Here is a 20,414-nt window from a genome sequence, read left to right as displayed (position 1 = left end):
TATGGATTGAAGTCCCAGCTGGTACTTTGGTTACCAAGTATTTAAGGTATTAGAATGATTCAAACCCTGGAGAGAACTTGTGTTTGCCATTACACAAAATGAGTGTCTGCTCCAGATGTCATAGTCAATATCAGGTTTCCATGTAATTTTAGAAGTAAAAAATACTCCTACTTTTAGGTAGGAGTCCTAAAACCCACTTATTTGAAACTGGGGGGAAGAGGGAAGGAATCCTTTAATGCTCTTACTGTGGAAGACAGATGTATGATTTTGTATCATGTTTGGGGGAAGGCTAGGTGGTCCCCTCTCTTCCCCAGCCCCTCCACGGCAAGCCTTGGCAAGAAAGGCCGTACGTGAGAACACCTGGCACTGGGGAGAGCAGCCAGCTGCTCCCAAACTTAAAGAAGGTTGTTGCAAGCTGGCATGTCCTTTGTTAAATATTGCCTGTTTCTTGTCCCAGATCTGGGCTTTTGAGCACTCTTAGTAGCTGAAGCTTTTGGTCTAGTAGGTGTGAAAAGTGTTTAAAAAGTGCTGGGTGCTCGTGGGGTGGGGATGAAAACTGCTGTGCGTTCTGGACAAGGAACGCTGCTCCTCCCGCTTCTCCCCCTCCAGTGCCTGAGTATCCTGCGGTTTTAGGTGTAAAGTTGTAGTCGAGAAACAACATCTATTGCTGTGAGTACAAAGAACTGCTGTAGTTATTTCTGAGGCTTTCACATTGACAAAAATTTAAATTTTTGTCAGCTCCTAGCTTGAGTCTCCCATAATCCATAGTCTTAGAGATTTATTAGTCCTTGGTTGTCTGTCCCTACTGTCCCTCTCATCCCTCTCTTCCCTTTCCCTCCCCCTCCACCCAAGTTTAAGTTTAATAAACTGATGTTGAAGCCCAGTATAGAGCCTAGTGGATGCTCAGGACTCCTGTGTAACACAGCCTTAACCACTAAGCCATTTATAAGCTGATCTTTTACCAAGAAGTTAAATACCAAGTGAACAGCAGTACTGCAGTGTGTTTAACAAGTGGATTTGAAACACGTATAAATTATCAGAGTTTACACTTAAAGGATCTTGTTGAAGATAATTGCGTGTTGGCCAATTCTGTCTCAGTCACTTGTTTTACAGTAGTCTTAGTGGAAATAAATCTGATCTACTAATACTGGCTACCGCTGTGCCTATCTACCTATTAATCTTGTGTAATTATAAGAAACTGGGACAACATTTAATCTCTGGCTGCTGATTTACACAGTCCTAAATAACACAGTCATGGGCTAATGTTGTACTCAACTCCTGATGCAGTGCTTGCTCATTAGTGACTCACTGTTTGACATCGCTGGCATCTCTCAGGGTCCTTCGTTAAGTATCTGTTCATCAGGCAGGGGAGAGGGGATGTGGCAGCGAGCACGCTTTGGTTTTGTAATCCTTGATCTTTGCCTAACTGCTGTGAGTTCAGAGGAATATCTCAAAGCTTCCTAAGCCGAGAGGCAGGTTAATGAATACCTGTGAGTCAGCTTCTTTTTCAGTCTTCAGTTGGTTTCTGGAAACTGTTTTACCAGTTTAAATGGTGAATGCTGCTGTAAAATCAGTTTGGCAATTCTGGTGCAAGGCTATGTGGATGCTTCTTAACAGATATAAATCTGGCTTAAGATAAATTTATCCTAAGTTGATTAGGAACCAATTAGAGCTAAAGCAGAATAAGCCACTCCTTTTAAACTCCAGAGATGGCTCGTATTTCACTTTAATCCATTTTAAAAGCCGTTTGATTTAAGTCTAAATCTTTTCTGCAGGAAAAACAAGGTTAGCTTCTTCCTCCCTGGGTCTTCAAAGGAAGCAGAAATACTCTCTAAAAGTCTTTCAGGCTTTTAACTACTGCCAAGTTTGCCCTACAACTTGCAGGCTACTTGTGATAGTGCAAGAGCCTGGTAGCAGCAGCTGTATTTCTTTCCATGCACTTGTGCTGTTGCAGGGAGATCCTACGAGCGTAGCTATTTTGGGCCCTGTCTACAAGGGAAAGTATGTTACGGTGAACTGATGCAGATTACTGCAAAGCACCTTTCCACCCCCTCTGCCTTTTCTTAAAGAGCAGTATCTGGTGTGTGAGTTGCAGAAAACTAGTTCTCTGGCAGCCTAGTGGGGTGGTTCTTGCTGTTTGCCGTAAAGTTCACACTGATGTATTTTAAACTGCTCAGCTTTCTGATATTCCTCCATTTCTCCAGCTGTTCTTTGTGGGGCTGCAGGATCAGCTTGTGCGGTTCTCTGTGCAGGTCCGCAGCCTTGGCCTCTGCGCCGCACCGCCTCTCCTGGGAGGTGCTGGGGAACGCCAGGGAGCGGAGCGCTCAGTGCCAGCAGTCGCCGGAATAAAGTTGAAGCTGTTGCACCAACCAACGAAATGAGATGTTCTTTAGGCCAGCCTAAAGACCAAAGCAAGTGCGGTGACAGCTGCGCATCTTTCTGGCATGGTTTTGTGCTGTGGGTTTTTAAAAAAAACAAAAACAAAAACAAGCAGAGCTCAAGAGCTGCTTTGGCCCGCAGCTACGTGCACAGGCCAGCATCAGCAGACCTGTCAAACGCTGCCTTCGGCCCTTGTATGAAATAGGGCCAAATTAGGAGGTCTTTGCTTATGTGCAGCATCTATACGTATGTAGCCCTGCTTGAATTTGATTAGCAGCTGGCCTAAAAAGGCTGGCTTTTTTTAGGCAGCCGGCCTAAAAAGTGGAGGGGGAGCTCTGGTTGGGAGGAGGTTAAACTTAATTACCCACCTTGCCCCCTCAAATTCCAAAGTGCCCTGCTGGAGGGAGCGGGCTCGACGTGCTGGCCGTGCATTGCCGTTGCCTCGCCGCGGCGGCAGCTCCCGCCAGGTCTGCAGAGCTCTTGTGCCCCCTAGCTGTACTCTTGTCTTCGTGTATTGCAGCTCTCGCCCTGATCCGAAATGCGGTATGGGAAGTAAATGAAATAAAATCAAGCCAGACAGACAAGCATTATTATTTTAAAGTGGCTTCAAAGATTAGGTGATAGCAAGGGTGCCTTGGCTCTGTTTGCAAAACAAAGCTGAGTGTGCTGAAGTTGCCGTAACCAGGTAAACGGCCTGAATCAGTGCAATGCGTCTCAAAGCATTTTGTTTTGTAATAGCTTTGCAAATTCTCTTAGGATGTCTTGGGGAAAAGGTTTGGGGATATGTGTTGCAAGACAAAGGAGAACTCCTTTCCCTTCAGATTTTTTTTTTCTCCTTATTAGTGTATTAACGGGAGAGGGATAAGGGTCCTGACCAAACCCAGCATTATAAATGTTCCCGATTTCCCTTTTTATCTCCTGGCTCGTCTACGTCCGTATCTGCTACTCTAGGCCTGAAAGTACCCCATTGAAATGTACTGCACACAAGGCAATCACAGCACGGTAAGGAGGATTGCGGCGTGCTTCACGCCCCGGGTGCTGGGGGCAGGCTCTCCGCGCCCCGCAGCCTGCCCGGCTCCAGCCCCTGCAGCGGGTTTCGGCGAGCAACGGCGCTCCGGGCGCTCTCGGCGCCCCCGCCCGCCCGCGGGACGTTTCCGCCGGGCTCCCTGCGTGCACCTAAGAGCTCTCCGCGCTGCCGCCCCGCCCCGCCGCGCCGCGGCTTCTCCTTTTCGCGCCCGCCCGCGCCGCGCCGCACTTCCCGCGTTGAGGTGACGTGGGCGGGAGGGAGGCCGGGCTCCAGCGACAGCGGCGCAAGATGGCGGCCACCACGGGTGCGGGTGAGCGGGCGCCGGGGCCGCGCCGCGGGCCAGGGGGCGCCCGCCGGGGCCCGGGAGCCGCCGCTCCTGGCCGCGGGGCGGCGGCGGGCCCGGCGGCGGCGGCCCGGCGGGGTGCCGGGAGCCGGGCGGCGCCGGCTGGGTGTGTCGGGGCTGAGGGGCGGCGGCGGGCGCTAGGCCGGGAGGCGCCCGGCGGCGGGGCGAGGGCGGCGGGGTCCCGGCGGCGGCGGGCCGGGCCCGGGCGGGGCGGCGGCGGGGCTCGGCCTGGGGGGAGCGGCGCGGGGCGCCCGGTGCCCGGCCGGCAGGGAGCGGAGGGCTGCGGGCCGGGGGAGCCGCCTGGTCGCCGCGGGCCGGTGAGTGCGGGGCCGCGGCGCGGGGGCTGCGCGGAGCGGCCGGCGCGGTCTGTGCGCCGCTCGGGCGAGGTGTGCGGAGCCCGCTCTTCTCCGGGTCCGTATTCACGGGGCTGCGGTCCGAGCCGTTTGGATGAAATTAGGTGGTTTGTTTTTCCTCTTTCTTTCTTCTTCTTCTTTTTTTTAATAGTAGCTTTCCCTAGGTTGCTCTCTTTTTCAGGATGTAACTTCCTTGTCAGGGCAAGTATGTGTAAGAAGTTAGGATTTTCTCTCTTTAAAATTGCTCATTGCTTGCTTTGACTAGTTAAACAATCCTATCTTTATGTTTGTCATTACACACTTAAACAGAAATACTGCGACTAGATTTTGAATTTTTTTTTTCTGCTGACATAATCTGATTAGCTTCTTCAGATTGAATAAAATAGTTTCACTTCTGTTCAGCCAGTTTCGCTTTGCTGTTCTCATAACTCTGTATAGGGTTTCAAATGTTACACGGTAATGCTTGTTTTTAAATTGCTTCCTTTGAAGTTTAAATATGCGTATCGTCGAAGGACTCCTTTCGAAGATTCAACAAACATTTTTCGTAGGGAGAGGTCTTTATCAATGACCATTTTCAGCTTTTAAGAATAATTGTCATAATGCAAATAATTCATAGTAATCAAGGTTGTAAAAACACGTTTAAAAAGTGTGAATACTCTCTTAAGAATTGTACATTATGAATCTGTGTTTAAAAGTCTATGTGACTATGAAGCGTTGGAAAAAGTGATAAAATGCACAAAAACTGTAATGGAGTCTTCTCATATTCTTATGTTGTGTTATTCTGGTTATCATATCTTCTCAATGATCCCTTCAAGCTGCTGACTTTTCATTTATACTTGGCTGGAAGAGCAAGACCAGTGTTTTTCTTTTAAAGCCAGCACGGCTTCATGAACTGATTGTTTGGGTGATCATGGGGACTGTGTGTGGAAAGAGTCTTGGACTGTGGTGAAGTCCAAAGCAAATCTTATTGCACAGCTTTCATTTTGTCCTGAGCAGTCTTAACTAACAACATTCATTGTGATAAGCTGTAGTTTACTGTCATCTGCTAGCCACATTGTGTTCTTGGGTTACTTCCTGCTTTTTCATGGATTCCTAAAAGCTGTCTTGTGCCTTCAGTATTGGAAGCAAGAAGCAGTGCACAGCCAGGTAGATGTGAGTAGGTGCCTCAGTTTCTTATCTCTGCAGTGTGGGCATCTGACAACTGCTGTACTTCAGCTGCTGATGAGATCCTGTGTGCTTTTTAACTACTTATGACAAAAATTTTGAAAATCAATGAGTGGCTTTTAAAAATCTGTTGCAGCAACACTGAACTTCTGCAGTAAACCCTAAATTCAGTATTGAGGAACCTTCAGATACAAACCAGGGACTTAGGCTGATGTGAGCCCTAGAGCTTCATCCAGCTGTAAATCATAGGCTGTCCAACCAGCAATGGACTGGCTCGATCTTGTTGCGCTAGTGAAGTATGGAGATTGTCCTCTTTTTGAATAAGTGAACAGTATTGTGTCCAGTTACTGGTAGTGGTGGTGACACTGCAATGCAGTTTGTATAGTTCCTTCCTGGCACTGCACTGAAGGTATTGTCTAACGTGTACGAAAAGAGCTTGGAAGTGGCACTGTTTTTCCCCACTACTCACTGATTCACTGTGGGGTTTTGGGCAAGTAATTTAGTATCTTTATTAAGCAGTTGTAAAACAGATTTTGCTAATACTTGTTTTGTGAAATCTTTAATGTATTCATGTTTATTGTAGAGCACTTGAATATGTTTGGTATCCTAAGTTTGCAGTGGTTCGATAAAGGAGCTCAAACAGCAGAAAGTGGCTGAGCTTCTAATGAAAAATATTCAATCTTTCTTTAAAAACAATTAATGACCCAAAGGAAGAGATGGTAGCAAGTGTTGTTTGCATAAATTATAAAGGTCATAGGGCTGATCCTGGGCAGACAGGTAAGCCTTATATCCGTACTTAAGAAACAGGTAGAAATAGTTAATGGGGAGGCACGGGGGGCCTCACTGTGAAGAAATGGTGTGATGTAAGGTCTGCCAGTATGATTTGTATAGAGGAGCATTCTGACACTGTGCTTTTTTTTTCTTTTTTTTTGCCCTGATAAATATGTGAATAAAAAGAGAAGGTTGATTTTAATCATTCTAATAAGGCTCTTTACAAGAGACTACAGAGACCCCCAACTGTAAGTGTGTGTCTGTCCTTCGGATTGAAATGTCACGTAGGAACGCTCAGCTGGCTCAGATGCCAGAAATGATCTAGCTGAGACATCAAGGGTCCCTCGGAGGCGGCTTTGCTTTGTTGCTCAGCGGGGAAGTCGGGCTGTGAGGAGCTCTGTTGTGTTGCAGTTAGACTACGAGAGCGAGCTGCTGCGTCTCTGTCCTGCAGATGCCGGTGCTGTTGTGTCCTAGTCACAGTGAAAGGATAAAGTAATTATAATGGTTCATGGGCCTTCTCGTCCAGGTTTTGGAACCCTGTTTCTCCTGACTTCATCCTGGTACAGGTTTAATGACCTTGTTTAACCCACTGTTCTCTTGTAGGTGTGTTTGGTGGTCTTCTGTAGGTCTGTGGTAGGCGTTTACATTTACTAGCAGCCTCAAAGAACAGGGTACTAAAATGACTTGTCCAGATTTAACTTATTCAAAGTCAGAGGAATGTGAAGAACTTCAGAAGGACAAATCATTAGGTGAATGGGCATGACAGTAATGTGTGTGGCTTAATATTGCTATCAGAGAGGAAAGCATGGGCTGCTTTTAATACAGTATATTAAAAGTATATATTTATAATTCTTGAGGGACGCATAACATCACTGTAAACACTAAGCAAATTGTGAAAAGCATGTGAGATGTTAGAATGCAGAAGAAACTGGATACTGAGAACATAGAAGTAATAGTCTGTAAATGGATAGCGATGTCTCCTTTGGAATGTGCTGCCTACAATATTCGTTGTCATCTCAGAATAAATACTAGCAGCCACCAAATCCTCTCCAATTCTGTAATTAAAATAGCTAAGGATATGGGAAAGGTAGTTGAAGAGAAACTGGGAAAATCAATTATGCCATATTAAGACGGAATATACAAGCACATGAAATAGCAGGTGCTGAGAAAGTTGATTTCAGAGCTTTTATGTGTCTTGTAATGCAAAGATACAGTAAAGTAAATAGGTAAATAATTCAAAACTCTTACAAGAATATGCTCTGAATATGTTCATATGTAATTATATAAATTATATATTGGAAAATGCTGTTCTGACCTAGAATTTAAGAAGATTCATTAAATTTTTAAACATGTAAATAGATAGGGATAATAGAAGTTATAGTACTGACAAATTTTGCAAGGTATGTTAGGGTTTGGATTTTCAGGTTTTAAGGGAGTCTTTAACTATTGCAAGCCAAGATTAAATATGGTATCAGGTTATTTGTTTCTGCCTACAGGTCAGTTTGTGCATGTTCCTCCAAAAGTGATATATGCCAGTGGCAGGCACAGGTGCTGGATGGTGCGAGCCCTGCAGCTGGTCTCGGGCAGTTCCCCTTTTGTGGTTGTAAGCTACCTGTTATTAAACTGATGCAAAGCTGTTAAACGGAAATCCTGTGTTGAATAGGTAACTTTGCCTTAATGTGTCGTTGTGGAGTCATGCCTTTTAAAGCTTATCTTAAAATCAGTGAAGCGTCTTGTGCATTCTCTTTTGGACGGACAGCATGAATTTAAGAAAACCTAGTGATAGTTTGTGGGTAGAAGAGGCAGCTGGGAGGAGAGCGCCGAGCTCCTGGTCGGGAACAATGGTCTCTATTCACAATGTAAAGAGGAAATGATTTTTTTTTGTTGTTGTTGTAAGATTTAGTGTAAATATTTCATCCAAGATACTCATCTAGGTTCAGTTCTCTCCTAGAACAAATTCTAGCTGAGCTGGTGGTATTTTGCCTTTGGGCTGTGATATTAGCCACAGAACACAGCTCATTTGAACTGTTCTAACTTGTGCTGCTGCAGAACTTTATTTGGCCTGAGACCTTGATGGTAATGACAGTCTGCCTCGGATGTTTTAAAGCGATCCCTTTACGAGAAAGGTGTTTAAAGCATTCAAATACAGAACCAGCGTTCTAGCTTACACGCAACAGAAAGTGCTTTAAGTTTTGTTTCAGGGGCTCGGGAAGTTATTTTGGATGTGCTAAAATACCTCAGTACCTGTCTGCATTATGGGAGTAGAAATTGTGAATGCAAAGACAACACAAGAAATGTGAAGTTCCTGTTTCCTGGAAGCTTTTGTGACAGTAGCTGAAAGCCTTTTGTTAAGCTTTAAATAGTACGTAACCTCAGAAGCTTTGTGCAATTTTGACAAGGAATTTTTTTTTTCTTAACAATTGTTTAGGGGTGAGCTACCAAATTTCAAACAGTTCTGATGTCTGCAAAGAGATCAGAAATAGATTGGAAAAGGTATTATTAAGGCTGAACATCACATGTACAGATCAAGCAACAGAAAACACTTTCATGTATTTAGATAACAGAAACATTTAAAGTTGTTGGGCTTCTCTTGAATTAGTGTAAATTGGGAACTGGTACTGAAAGCAAAGTTAAAATTGGTCTGAAGCCCAGAATATGGTAAATTTCCCCTTAAAATTGTGTAAAGGAACCTTCAGCAAAAAGACAGTTCTCTTTAGAGCCTCTAGCCACTAAAGTGTATTTTCTGCATGCTTTTCTTAGATATTCTATATAATTTTTATGCTTTATTCCTCAAGAGAAATGCTTGTGCTCCAATTTCATTGCGGAAAGGAAAGATATAAATGTATTCTTGAAGTTTTTGTGAGCGAGATTTGTATTCCGACACTGATGAAAAAGATTCAGTTGGAGGATCTGCTCTCAGAAGAATATTGTCCAGTTTATTTCACTGGGTTTTATTTGTGCTGTTTTCAACTTGATACGCAGTTTCTAAATTTGGGGTTACTTCCACTATATAGCTGGAAAAAAATAAAAGATTAAAAAGTGTGATCTGTCAGAAAGTATTATTCTCAGCTTGTTTAAAACATATAATCTGTTTCACATGAATGAATGTAAATATAAGATGACCAAAATAACCTCAGACTGGTAAGATAACTTCTGAAACTGTCAGACGCACGAAGATACACGTCTGTGTATCTTTAGTTGTGCCTGATATAAAGTGAATCTGAGAGTGCTTTAAAAATCTTCAAAAATCCAAGCTGACAGTCAGCTATCCTCAAGTAATAATTCTGTCCTTTCCTAATTCAAAGCTATTAATGAGATTCTGACCAAAAATAAGCCAAACTCCTTTTGTCCTTAATTCAGTTTGTTGTGTGGCAGGGCTGGTATTTGAGATTTTGAACAGCAAAACAAAAGGTCCTGATTCTCTTTGAAGACTTAAGGCTCTGTCACCTAAAACCTACCAGTTTCTTAACTGTAAATTCTGCAGAATTCAGATGTCTTTGCTTTCTGGAAAAGTAGGTCTGTGATTTAGTTTTGTTTTCTAGTTTACCATAAAAAAAAAAAAATCGTGAACTTTTTTCAAAAACTCGTGAACTAGGGCCCAGGGTTGAGACTTTATGTATGTGAGTTTCCTAAAAGATTTTTGTAGAGAGTGCACAAACATATGTAATTGGAGGTATTATGCTGTCATTACTGTTATAATTAAGCTTTCCTAGGTTTGCTGTTGTGATTAGTAGTAAATGTCTATCTCCTTGTGCTCTGAAATGTTTATACTGTTGTTTCTGGGAGTATTTTTGTGAGGTCAGCCAAGCTGTAAGTGAAACAGTTATCTAGATGTTATTGTATTTTTGTATCATAAGTTAAGTTACTATTTGAGAGTCTGCACAGCCCATAGCAAGGGCTGAATTAAAATGCATAACCTAAAGTATTTTTGACAACTTGATTACTTTCTAGTTGCCTGTCACTTTATTTAGGTTTTCTTGTGTTAAATGAAGGACTCCTAGAAAAAACAGGTTTGTTTTGTTACTGTCTTGAAAGTCCCCCTTACTGCACTAAGAAGCTTACACAAGGTGTTTGCCGGGGTGCGTTGCGGGGGAGATGACACACGGTTGACTCGCGGTTGTGTCAGCTGGTGCAGGTCGTATCCTGTCGCAGAAGCTGCCCCGCTTTAGCCTTGGGACTGACTTGGCAAGTGTTGTATGTGTGTTGAGAGAGGGTCAAATCACTTTCTAGGAAGTCTGGTGGACAACAAACACGATGGTGTGTTTGCGTATGACCGCAAGGGATAAAGTTTGTGTGGTTTGGGAAGTTCAGGTCCCCGCAGGATGTGGGAACGGGCCAGTGCCGGCTCCCAGGCCGCTGCAGGAGCGTGCCCGGCTTCCCAGGCTGCGCGGGGGTGTGAATCTGCTCGCTTACTCTGCCTTGCTTAGGGGTGGGTCGTTTAGAGATGAGTTAAGTCATTTACCATCAAGTGGCTATATTCTTTTATGTGTATACGTGTGTTTTTTCTCCCTGTTGAATCCTTTGAGAGTGTCGAGGAGGAGACGGGTTTAGTCGTCGATGCGACGCTCTGCACGTGCCTTGTGTCCTGGGCGAGGCGCCAGTCTTCCGTGCTACGCTTTTGAGCTTTAGCATGCGGGCAAAACATTTTTAGAAGGCAAGGATACTGTTAGATGGGGTGACTTGATTGTGAGGTGATCCACCATCTTCCGTACTACTTCTACTATTTTGTGAAGAACATGGAAATTCAAATTTAAATGCTTTATTTCCCCATCTCTCTTTGCCACTGAGGTTCCTGTAGTGCTTGTAAGTAAGCAGTTGCTGTAGAATTTATGTTAACTTTTCCTGTGTGATAGGAGCCAGTGAATGATATGACTAGCTAGTTCTCTGTAGACCTCAGACCTGTCTGAGAGCTCTAAAATCCTTTATGACTGTTTTATGGCTCTGATTCATTCTGAATCAGAGCAGCTGTATCTTGGAAAAGCTCTGAAACAAAGTTGCCTTCTGTTCCTGTGAAGATTGCAAAGACAAGCCTGGCTCTAGTTAGGAAATGTCAGAATTAAGGCTGCCTTTCAGTCTTGTTGCGGCCTCATTGAATGTACACGTGATGATGTATTTTTTAATTACGTGATCACAAATTGTTTTCTTCATACAGGATTTCTGCCTTATTCACTGAACAGAATGCTTGATGCTCAGGAAAAGGGTAGTCAGTGCTATTTTTTTTTTTTTTCCTTCATCAATGTGTGTCTGTTTACTGTAAACCATCCAGTGCTTCCACGGTGTTGTTGATTCTTCCTAGGTTCTTACCTGCAAGTCTCAGTAAGTTATTTTCACACCACTGATGGTTATGAAGTGGTATTACTGAGTACTGAAATGGAGACAGATTAAAATCACTCCTTTTAAGCATCACGATGTTGTGGTCCAAAAAAGTTAGTATTTTTTGATAACATTACATAGTGCAAGACCTGCCTTGAATAACTTCAGCTCATTTTTTTTTGTAGATGAAGAGGGTCTCAGTTTGGCTTTCTAATAGTAGCCACTTAATGTTTTCTTTCATAGCGTGACTTGCATTGTCTAAGAGATTTGTTTCCGAATCAAGGACAGAATCCCACTCTTCAGAAGGACGTTCGTTTGTCCTTGATTGTCCATTTTCTCTCTGTAGTTACCTACTTCCTTCACAATCTGCCAGCAGACGAGGCTGCAGTCCAGACGGCAGCCTCACTCATTGCACTGCCATGACTCATTCCCACTCACCAACTCTCCCATGCACAGGTTGAAGCAGAAATTGTGAAATAAGTGGTATGTGAATGTGTAACTAAAGATGACGCCTTGTCCTTCAACTCGTACTCCATCTGTTTCTCTTGTCCCCCAGCGCTCTAATCCTCTGTGTTGGTGTTAGACTGCTCTCTTCTCTGCTTCCCCTAACTGCGCCATGGAGAGACTTGGGACTGTAATTAAACATGGGGTGGCTAATCTGTCATAATTCAAGTATGAACTGCATACTTGAACCTTTTTATGCCCAGGGTACGCAAGATACATACTTGATATTTTTAAGACTTACAGGGAAGAGAAACACTGGAGTTTTTCATGCAGGGGAAATGGCAGTGGTCCCCAGGAGGTCCTTTTACTGCATTGGGTTTGGGACTGTAGTTGCGGCTCAGTTCTTGGTCAGTCTTACGGTGATGGCTTCACCAGCCCTAACTGACTCATTTCCTTTCACAGCCACAAATTTGTATTACTCGACAGCCATGGTAACAGCACAGTCTCACTGGTAGTTAAAGAACGTAGATTTGGCATGCGGTTGCATTTGAACCGTGCTCGGCTGTCCCATATTGGTCTGGTTTGCTGTAGCTAGTTCTGTTGTGGTGTCTTCTAATGCCGGTTTTCTAATTCTGAGTTTCTGTTCATACCATTGCTGCAACTGTGTTATTGAATGATGTTTCCCCAGAATATTCTTGAATGTGATATTTTAGAGATATATCAAACTGGCCAACAGACTAATTTCATTAGTAACCTGCATTTTGATATCTCTTACACTTGTTTTGTAGTGAATGTAATTTAGGCAACTCTGATTCCACAGTAAAATCAACATTGGCATTTATTTCCTTTAGGACTCTTAATATATTTAAAAGTGATTTTAAAGCCACCAGAGTTACTGATTTTTAAGCACTGCTATATTGCACCAAGCTTTAGCCCCTCTGTATTTACCACATTGTCAAGCAGGTGCAGAGATGATTGTTGAAACTCGCTCTTGGTCTCTTACCAACATCCTCTGCTTGTATCTTGTGAATGCTAGAAGAGCTTACTTCTTACAGAGAACACTTCATACCCTTGAAGGCTGATTTCCCATTCTTTTTCTGCCGCACTAAATAAGCGATGCTGAAGAGGGACATTAGTTACTATTTTCTGTTATATTATGCACTGATGAGTAGTTAACTCGGTACTACTGAAAAAAAAATTCAGACCCAAAACTCAACTTTTTCTGTATGTCAGGTGAAAATAAACTCCGTTACATGTCATATCCTCCTGCTGATTTTATTTCTTTTTGGGGAAAGAAAAACATACTTCACATGGGTGCTCTGAAGGAGAGGCGGTGACATAGAATGCATTTATGTTTTGTAGTGGCTGGGGAATGGATACCTTGAAAAAGAATGAATAATTAATTCCTGTATGGCCTGGGCTCAGGGTCCTTCTCCACCGCTGACTTAGTTTGTGACCTTGGATATATCATTTAATCCCTCTATGGCATTTCTTTCCAATGATATAATGGGGATAAGCAAATTTCCCTCATTTGCTCTGTTTTGAGGATAATGTGCTAACAATTACGAAGTCATCAAATTCTTTGATAATGGAGTTCATAAGTACAAAAGATACTATTGCTACTGATGAAGCCCACTGAAATTAAACTTCAGATTAAAGTACTAATGTTACAAGACTGTTTTACTTGCTTTCAGTGATATTGTTTATTCAGCTTTCTCAAAGCTTTTATGTCAAGCCTCTCAGTCATTTTGTAGAATCCTGTAAATTTTCATACTGTAAATCATACAAACAAGTACTAATTAGAGCTCCATAACAGTGTGTTTATCTCTGAATGGAGACATTTCCTTTCATTTTACTACATGCCCTAATATCTGATCTGTCAGCCTTCTAGTGTGTTTAATTGTGGAATATCTTGATACTGCTTGAAAAATTCAAGCTAAATATGAGGGTATTGTCTTCATGCTGTTGAAGTATTGTCGTTTAGAAATAATAGCATTTTTAATTTCTTTACCCAGAATGTTTTCTGTAGAATTACCAAAAGTATCAGCCAAATTACTTAGCTTTATTTCTCTGCTAGATTTCTCAACTCAAGGTACTTTTCTGATTATTTTTAGGAGTAAAAGTTCCTCGTAATTTTCGTCTGTTGGAAGAACTTGAAGAAGGTCAAAAGGGAGTAGGTGATGGAACAGTTAGCTGGGGTCTTGAAGATGATGAAGATATGACGCTTACAAGATGGACAGGAATGATTATTGGGCCTCCAAGAGTAAGCATCCACTTAAATATTAAAATGCTAGTGTGTCTTAATTCTGTTTTCTTCCCCTTTTCCTCCTCTTACTCTAACCAATGAAATAGAAAGCAACAACAACAGAGTGAAAAAAACACTTTAGCAAGTGATTCATGTTTAAGGTTCAACTGGCATGTGTATAATTTTGAGTTTCTATGTCTTTTTGCTTATTACTTCAAATATTGTTATACCTTTCTGTGGTTAGTTCTGTTATATGTCTGCTTTATATTTACAGATTCATTAAGACATAACTTTTGAGATTCCAGGATTCTAGTATCCTGTACTCTTGAATACAGCAAGGTTTAAAATCCTTCGGATAGTGAGATAACATATGGAGCTAATGTAGGTAAAACATGGATGTTTTGTTCAGTACTGCTAGTCTTTCTGCTGTTTCTTGTTGACTTTATGGGTTTGTTTTTATTGCAGCAGTACAGACTTGTTCTTTTAGAGTTTCAGCTAACTCGGGAAACTCAAATTTTAATGAATTAAGTTACGTCTCTGAATGTCTCTTCTCTCCCAAAGTACCTTTTTATAAAGCTGCCTTGGTCTTTGTGATAGTATTGTTGCATATTCTCTCGTTCCTGCTCCCTCTCCCTCTCCCCAGCCCTGCTGAACTGTGGGTCTCTGCCCTACAGTTGTGAACTTCAGGAGCTAATTGTGCATTGTACGTATGTATGTGTTTTAAAAACAAAACTTGTCCCAGTTTTCAGTTTCACTGTTTATCTCTGTTTCGTTTCCTTGTAATCCTTACCATCAAATGTGAGTACCCGATTCTCCTTTCTACACAGTATTGTGTGTTATCTTCTATATCTGGCTTCAGTATCATTTTTAAATAATTCTGGTGTTCTGAATCTGTTGTATGGAAATCTTTACAAACCTTTAATCATGCTACTGCCATATGCGTTTCCATTCTATCAGTTGCCTTTTGTGACACAAGATGAGGTTGTAAAGAATTTATATTACAATGGTATTACACGTGCAGTAGTTTCTGTCTCATCCACAAATGCTGTTTGCTTCTTGTCTGCCATTGTTAACGTCTCACCACGTGATCATTTCATTTGTTTACAGCATGCCCAAATTGTTTTCCAGAATGACATTTGATTTTAGAACATTAGGAGAGGCTTTAAGGAGCCTACATCAAGACTGTGAAGAAAGCTCACTATGCACGTACACCTTATGCAAAACTCAAGCAAATTTGAAATCTAACTTAAAAATTTAAATTGAAACTAAAATGTGCAAGTAGGTATACACTGACTTGTTAGCAGTGATAGAAATCTGTAGTTCATGTCCTACTGCCAACCCAGGCTAGATGACTATCACAGATTATTCAGCTGTGCCTCTTCTGTCTTTCTGACACACTATGAATGTGACACACTATGAACTATGAATGTGACACGCTATGAATCTATGAATATAGATTTCCCCCCCCCCCCCAAGTGTGTTGGCTTCTTGAATTGAGCTTATTGCTTGAAAGCAACAGTCTGTACTGAGAGAGATTCTGGAAACTTTCAGTCATTCTTGTTTGCTAGGTGGTTATTCTGTTCTGAGAACTGTTCATACTCAGTTATATTATTACCATTTTTTTCTTAATAGGATGTGGGAAATGCTGGCTCTGGAAAAAAGATTCAAAACCCTGTTTCTTCCTGGGTGACAAATAGTCATATTTGTAGCAGGTGGAAGAATCTTCTATTGGGCATCATGAAGGGAAAAATGAACTGTAGTGCAGAGTTAGACGTGTGCAGCCTCTCTGGCCTGTCCCTGCTACCATACATGGAAGCATGCTTCTCCTTCCCAGACTTTGTGCGGATGGTTTCGCAGCCAGTGATTCATCATGTTTACACAAGCTATTTAAAAACAGTGGCACTGTCAAAACTTCAGCTTTGTCTGCACATACTTTATGTTGGCTATAGACATGTGCGTGGTCAAGACTTTCCATTCACTAGTCTTACGTGATGTGGTTATTTGCACAGAGCCTAAAACCTGCGTGAGCCTCTGTGGTGTTAATTGCTTTGTGCACAAACTCAGTCAGGGACTGCTGGGAGACCTGGCCGGTGCTGGGCAGCCCAGGCAGAGCCGACATGACTTTCCCTGCAACTTTGCAATAGCGTTCAGTTTGCCACCATCCTGTCTTGGCATCTGGAAGTCGGTCTTGCTGAGATGCTGGAGAAGCCACTTTGTTGGAGTCGCCGCTGGGTGTCACTGCTACCCAGGTGCTGGTCACTTGTCTGGGGGCTGCAGGCTGGTTTAAAACCCCTTTATTTCCAGAAAGAGAGGCAAAGCAGCTGAACTGGGAAGTCAGTTCTTGTTTTATGTAGTGTTTTGCATCAAAACACTCATTAATATTAAGAGGAAAAATGAAGATGCTGTTCAGGGGCATAACAGACCCTTGAAAGGGATTGCACTGAGTTTTATATTAAGCAGAAGTTCGTGTAGATTAGGCTTCTCTCTTTGTGTAAGGTGCTAACAGAGCCCTAGCACTCTGCTATGGTTGGAGGTAGGAACTATTATCTGTTTCTGGGCTTCTGAGCTCCCACGTAGCGCTGCCTGCAATTTTTGCTCTTAATCACTGCCTTGGCAGGTTGATATTCATTGCAATGTTGAGGGTTCAGGAAATGGTGTCAGAAACTCTAAATCTGGGCAGCTTGTTTGCCTAAACTTCCCATGATGACCCTGTTGCTGTTGTGTGCTGCTGCGTGCTGCCTACGTTGCCTGGTTCAGCTGGTGCTCTGAGCCAGGCTGCTCTATATCAACGCATCCAAAGTAGTGTAGCTTTCTGTATTCTCAGAATGCAGAACAACATTAACTGTTGTTTCTTTTAATAACTTTTAAATATTGCAGAATCAGTGTAGCCTTGTTACATTTATCTCTTTTCTGTACCTGTTGATTGGTTAGTTAAAAGTTCATGATTCCTCTCTTTCAGCCGTTAAGTATAACAGAGCATTATTGCTGTGCAGACAGAAAGTGATAATGCTGTTTGGAATCAGGATGTACTATGAAATGTATTGAATTTTGGAGTATTCCTGTTCCTGACACCTGGCGTGTTGAGTTATGACCAAAGAATATTTTTTAAGTGTAGTTTTGGGACAGTCTGAATTTAGATGGTTGCCTAAGATTATCTTGAAATTGAAGTCACAACTTTAGCTGTCTGATTATTAGTAAATTGACAAAACAAAACTGCTTTATATGGGTGGGTTGAAAAGTGGATATCTGAACTATACTGTTATTAAGAAAAATAATTTCAGTTAGTGAACAGGAAGCAATGCTGGTTTCGTTCTTAATATGAAAATGTGATGGATGCTTAAGAGAGCAGCAGAATTTAATACCCTAAAGACACAACATTTAAAACACTTGAATATTACTAAAAATGCCCCCAAAACAGAGGTAGCCCTTATGTCTAGCGGTTTTTGTGTCCCTAAAATAACCACTGTTTTAAACAAATGATTCTTGGACTTCCTGATGTAATTGTTCCCCCCCTCCTTTTTTTTTTCCCCTCAGACAATTTATGAAAACAGAATATACAGCCTTAAAATAGAATGTGGGCCTAAGTATCCAGAAGCACCTCCATTTGTAAGATTTGTAACAAAAATTAATATGAATGGAGTAAATAGTTCTAATGGAGTGGTAAGTTTTTGGTTTTTATTCATTTTAACATGGTTTACACATGCAGCTTCAAATTAATGCTTTATTTTTTACTTGCAACTGCTTAACTACCTATTGCTTGCCAGTATTATTTCCTTTGAGTAGAAGGAGGAGGGGGGTAGAAGGAAGGTATATAAGCCAAGTATATTCTGGAATCAAAATGCAGAATTGACTTTTTCTGTCAATTTACAACTCTCAAATAGTTCCAACATGTGTGGTTTTATTATGCTTTTAGGAAACCACATGCTTGCTTTCGCTTTCTTTTGTTTCTCCCACTTAGACTCCTTATAGGATTTTTAGTTGGAGGGTGTGTGGTGGGTTAAGAGTATCACAACTATCGATTCTGACAGGAATGGTGTTTTTGTCTATTTTAGGTGGACCCCAGAGCCATATCAGTCCTAGCAAAATGGCAGAATTCTTATAGTATCAAAGTTGTTCTGCAAGAGCTTCGGCGTCTAATGATGTCTAAAGAAAATATGAAACTTCCTCAGCCACCTGAAGGACAATGTTACAGCAATTAATTAAAAAAAAAATCATGCCCCCCCTTATTCAATTTAAGCTGTCTTCATTTTCCACAGTAGTAAATTTTCTAGATGCATCTTGTAGACCTCAAAATACTGGAAAGGAAGTTCCCATTCAAAGGAAGTTTTTCTTGAGATACTGTAAATGATACTAATTTTTTCATTTGAAATATAAGTTGTGCTATAACATATAATCCTGTTGTGTAACCACTGTCCACATAGCTGAACTTCTGGTATCAGGAAAAGTCTATTTAAATTTATTACTGTCAAGACCAGTGTGGCACATCTAACTTAACTGTGAAAGCATACATCCCACAATCACCTTGCTGTGTGTCTGGCCTGGGTTTTTTTCTTTTTCTGTCTTTTGCAATAGAGTCGAAGCTCAGGGCTATTTATTAGAGTAGACACAAAGGTTTTAGCTTCCAGTACTACACTGGGCTTTATGGACTACTAATGGGGATGTGTGCTAACCTCAGTCATCCCTCCCTTTGTGCTATCTCTAGTAAAGGCTGAATGTGACTGTGGTCATTTTTGTTTTTGTATTTTTTTAAATGCCCTGATAATATGGGGCAAGCTTTCCTTCTTCCCTTCGGCTAAGGCGTAGATTGTATTTCTCTTCCCGGTCCCCCTCACCAGTAACATGGGCGTTGGGTGAGGGATTCAGGGTTCTTTTAATCTCTTCCCTCTTCCCCTCTTCGCAGTGGGGGTGCTGCTTTCTTTTTGCCCCCTTTTGTGACTCTTCTCACCCCTGGTCAGCAGGGGTAAGTGTTGGGGCAATAACTTGACCTGTTCCCTCATGCTTATCCATTTTGGTTTTGCGACAAATTTAGTCTTCACCAGCCTTGGAAAAGAGTATCTATTCTGCTGGCAAACTTGGATTTCCCCGCCCTCCGGCACTGCTGCCACACCGCCAAGCTGGCCACGGCTGATGTTCTTAGATAGGCTTTTGACATGGCGAAAAGAGCCGTAATTTACCAGGATTGCTGAAATCTGCTGCTGCCAAACTTTAATGAGGAAGCTGCACATGGAGAGTCTAAATACACACTCCAGTTCAACTAGTTGCATTTTGGTGCTTCAGATTGATCCAAGAATGTTAATTAACTAAACGTTGCACTTATGTTTTGCCCTTCTAAAGATCTGACAACCACAGACAAATCAAGTCAGCCTAGATTTTATTAGGATTTTTTTAAGTCTTGGAAGAGAAAACTCTTCAGTGAAGATTTTTGGGAAGTGGTGTATACAGCAGATTAAGGACCTTTCTTGGCTTTGCATCCTGGCAAATCACTGCCTTTTCTGTTTTACTGTTTTGGACCACTAATTGCTGAAATGTGGATGCAAGCTTAAATACAAACAACCTAGTGTGTCCTCAGTTTTATGAAAAATTCAGTGTTTGTGTATAAAAATAAAAAATAAAAAAATAAAAAAATAAAGAAATAAAAATAAACACATTTTAAAGCAGCAGCTATCAAGTCAATGAACAATTGATGTTTCCATTAACTCTTTTAAGGAAAATATTAGTTGTAAGGATTTAACATCCTCTGTAATTAAAGTTTAACATAACAGTATTCCATAAGCAGCCTTTTTATTGTATCAGACCATTGCCTGATTTTAATATAATAAAAAGTGTGCATTAATATTAGAAGGCTTTAATTGTATTTATGTTTAGAATTTTGATCCCTTGTGGAATTCTTGATTTGTTGGAAGTATCTTCCTGCAGATCAGATTTGGTTAGCAGTAAAGTATGAAACCTGGTGGTGAAAGGCAATTGTCTTTATCCAGCTGCTGCTGCTCTGCCTTTCAGCATCCTGTGCAAAGGAGAAGCTTTAGCTTTAGCTTAAACCTCAAGCAGGCTCATACAGACTTGGCAGTTGGTAATGTTTCTGTGATATTAAGGATCTGCTGAAATGAATTTCTAGATGCATTTACTATCTGAAGGTACTCTGTTATTGCAATGACCTTTGTATGCTGTAGTCCTTCGGAGGAAATCAAATCCACGTATAACTGTATGCGTGTTATATTGTCTGTCAGGTTAAAGAAGAACTTCACAGCCTGAAACTTTACCAGTTTTTCTCAAATAGCGAACAGTACAAAGCTGACCTTCTTTCCAAATCTGGATAAAAATAGGGCTGAGAAATTTTGACCTTTTCAGGTATAGAGTGTCTCCATTAAAGAGGAT

General features: G+C 41.7%; 1 protein-coding gene across 1 annotated transcript in view; it reads left to right on the top strand.

The window, feature by feature from the left end:
* The window catches only part of LOC106486457 (plasmanylethanolamine desaturase 1), a 44,045-nt gene extending 24,165 nt beyond the window's left edge, over positions 1–19,880 (top strand). Inside the window, exons 6-8 of the mRNA XM_067307877.1 lie at positions 13,909–14,057; positions 17,574–17,699; positions 18,092–19,880. Of these exons, the coding sequence (XP_067163978.1) occupies positions 13,909–14,057; positions 17,574–17,699; positions 18,092–18,238 (422 nt within the window). The 3' untranslated portion in view covers positions 18,239–19,880. The remainder of the gene's footprint in view (positions 1–13,908; positions 14,058–17,573; positions 17,700–18,091) is intronic.
* The last annotated feature ends 534 nt before the right edge of the window (positions 19,881–20,414 follow it).

Source organism: Apteryx mantelli, chromosome 18 (genome assembly GCF_036417845.1).
Source record: "Apteryx mantelli isolate bAptMan1 chromosome 18, bAptMan1.hap1, whole genome shotgun sequence".
Classification (NCBI taxonomy): Eukaryota; Metazoa; Chordata; class Aves; order Apterygiformes; family Apterygidae; genus Apteryx; species Apteryx mantelli.
This window is presented reverse-complemented; position numbering and strand designations above follow the sequence as displayed.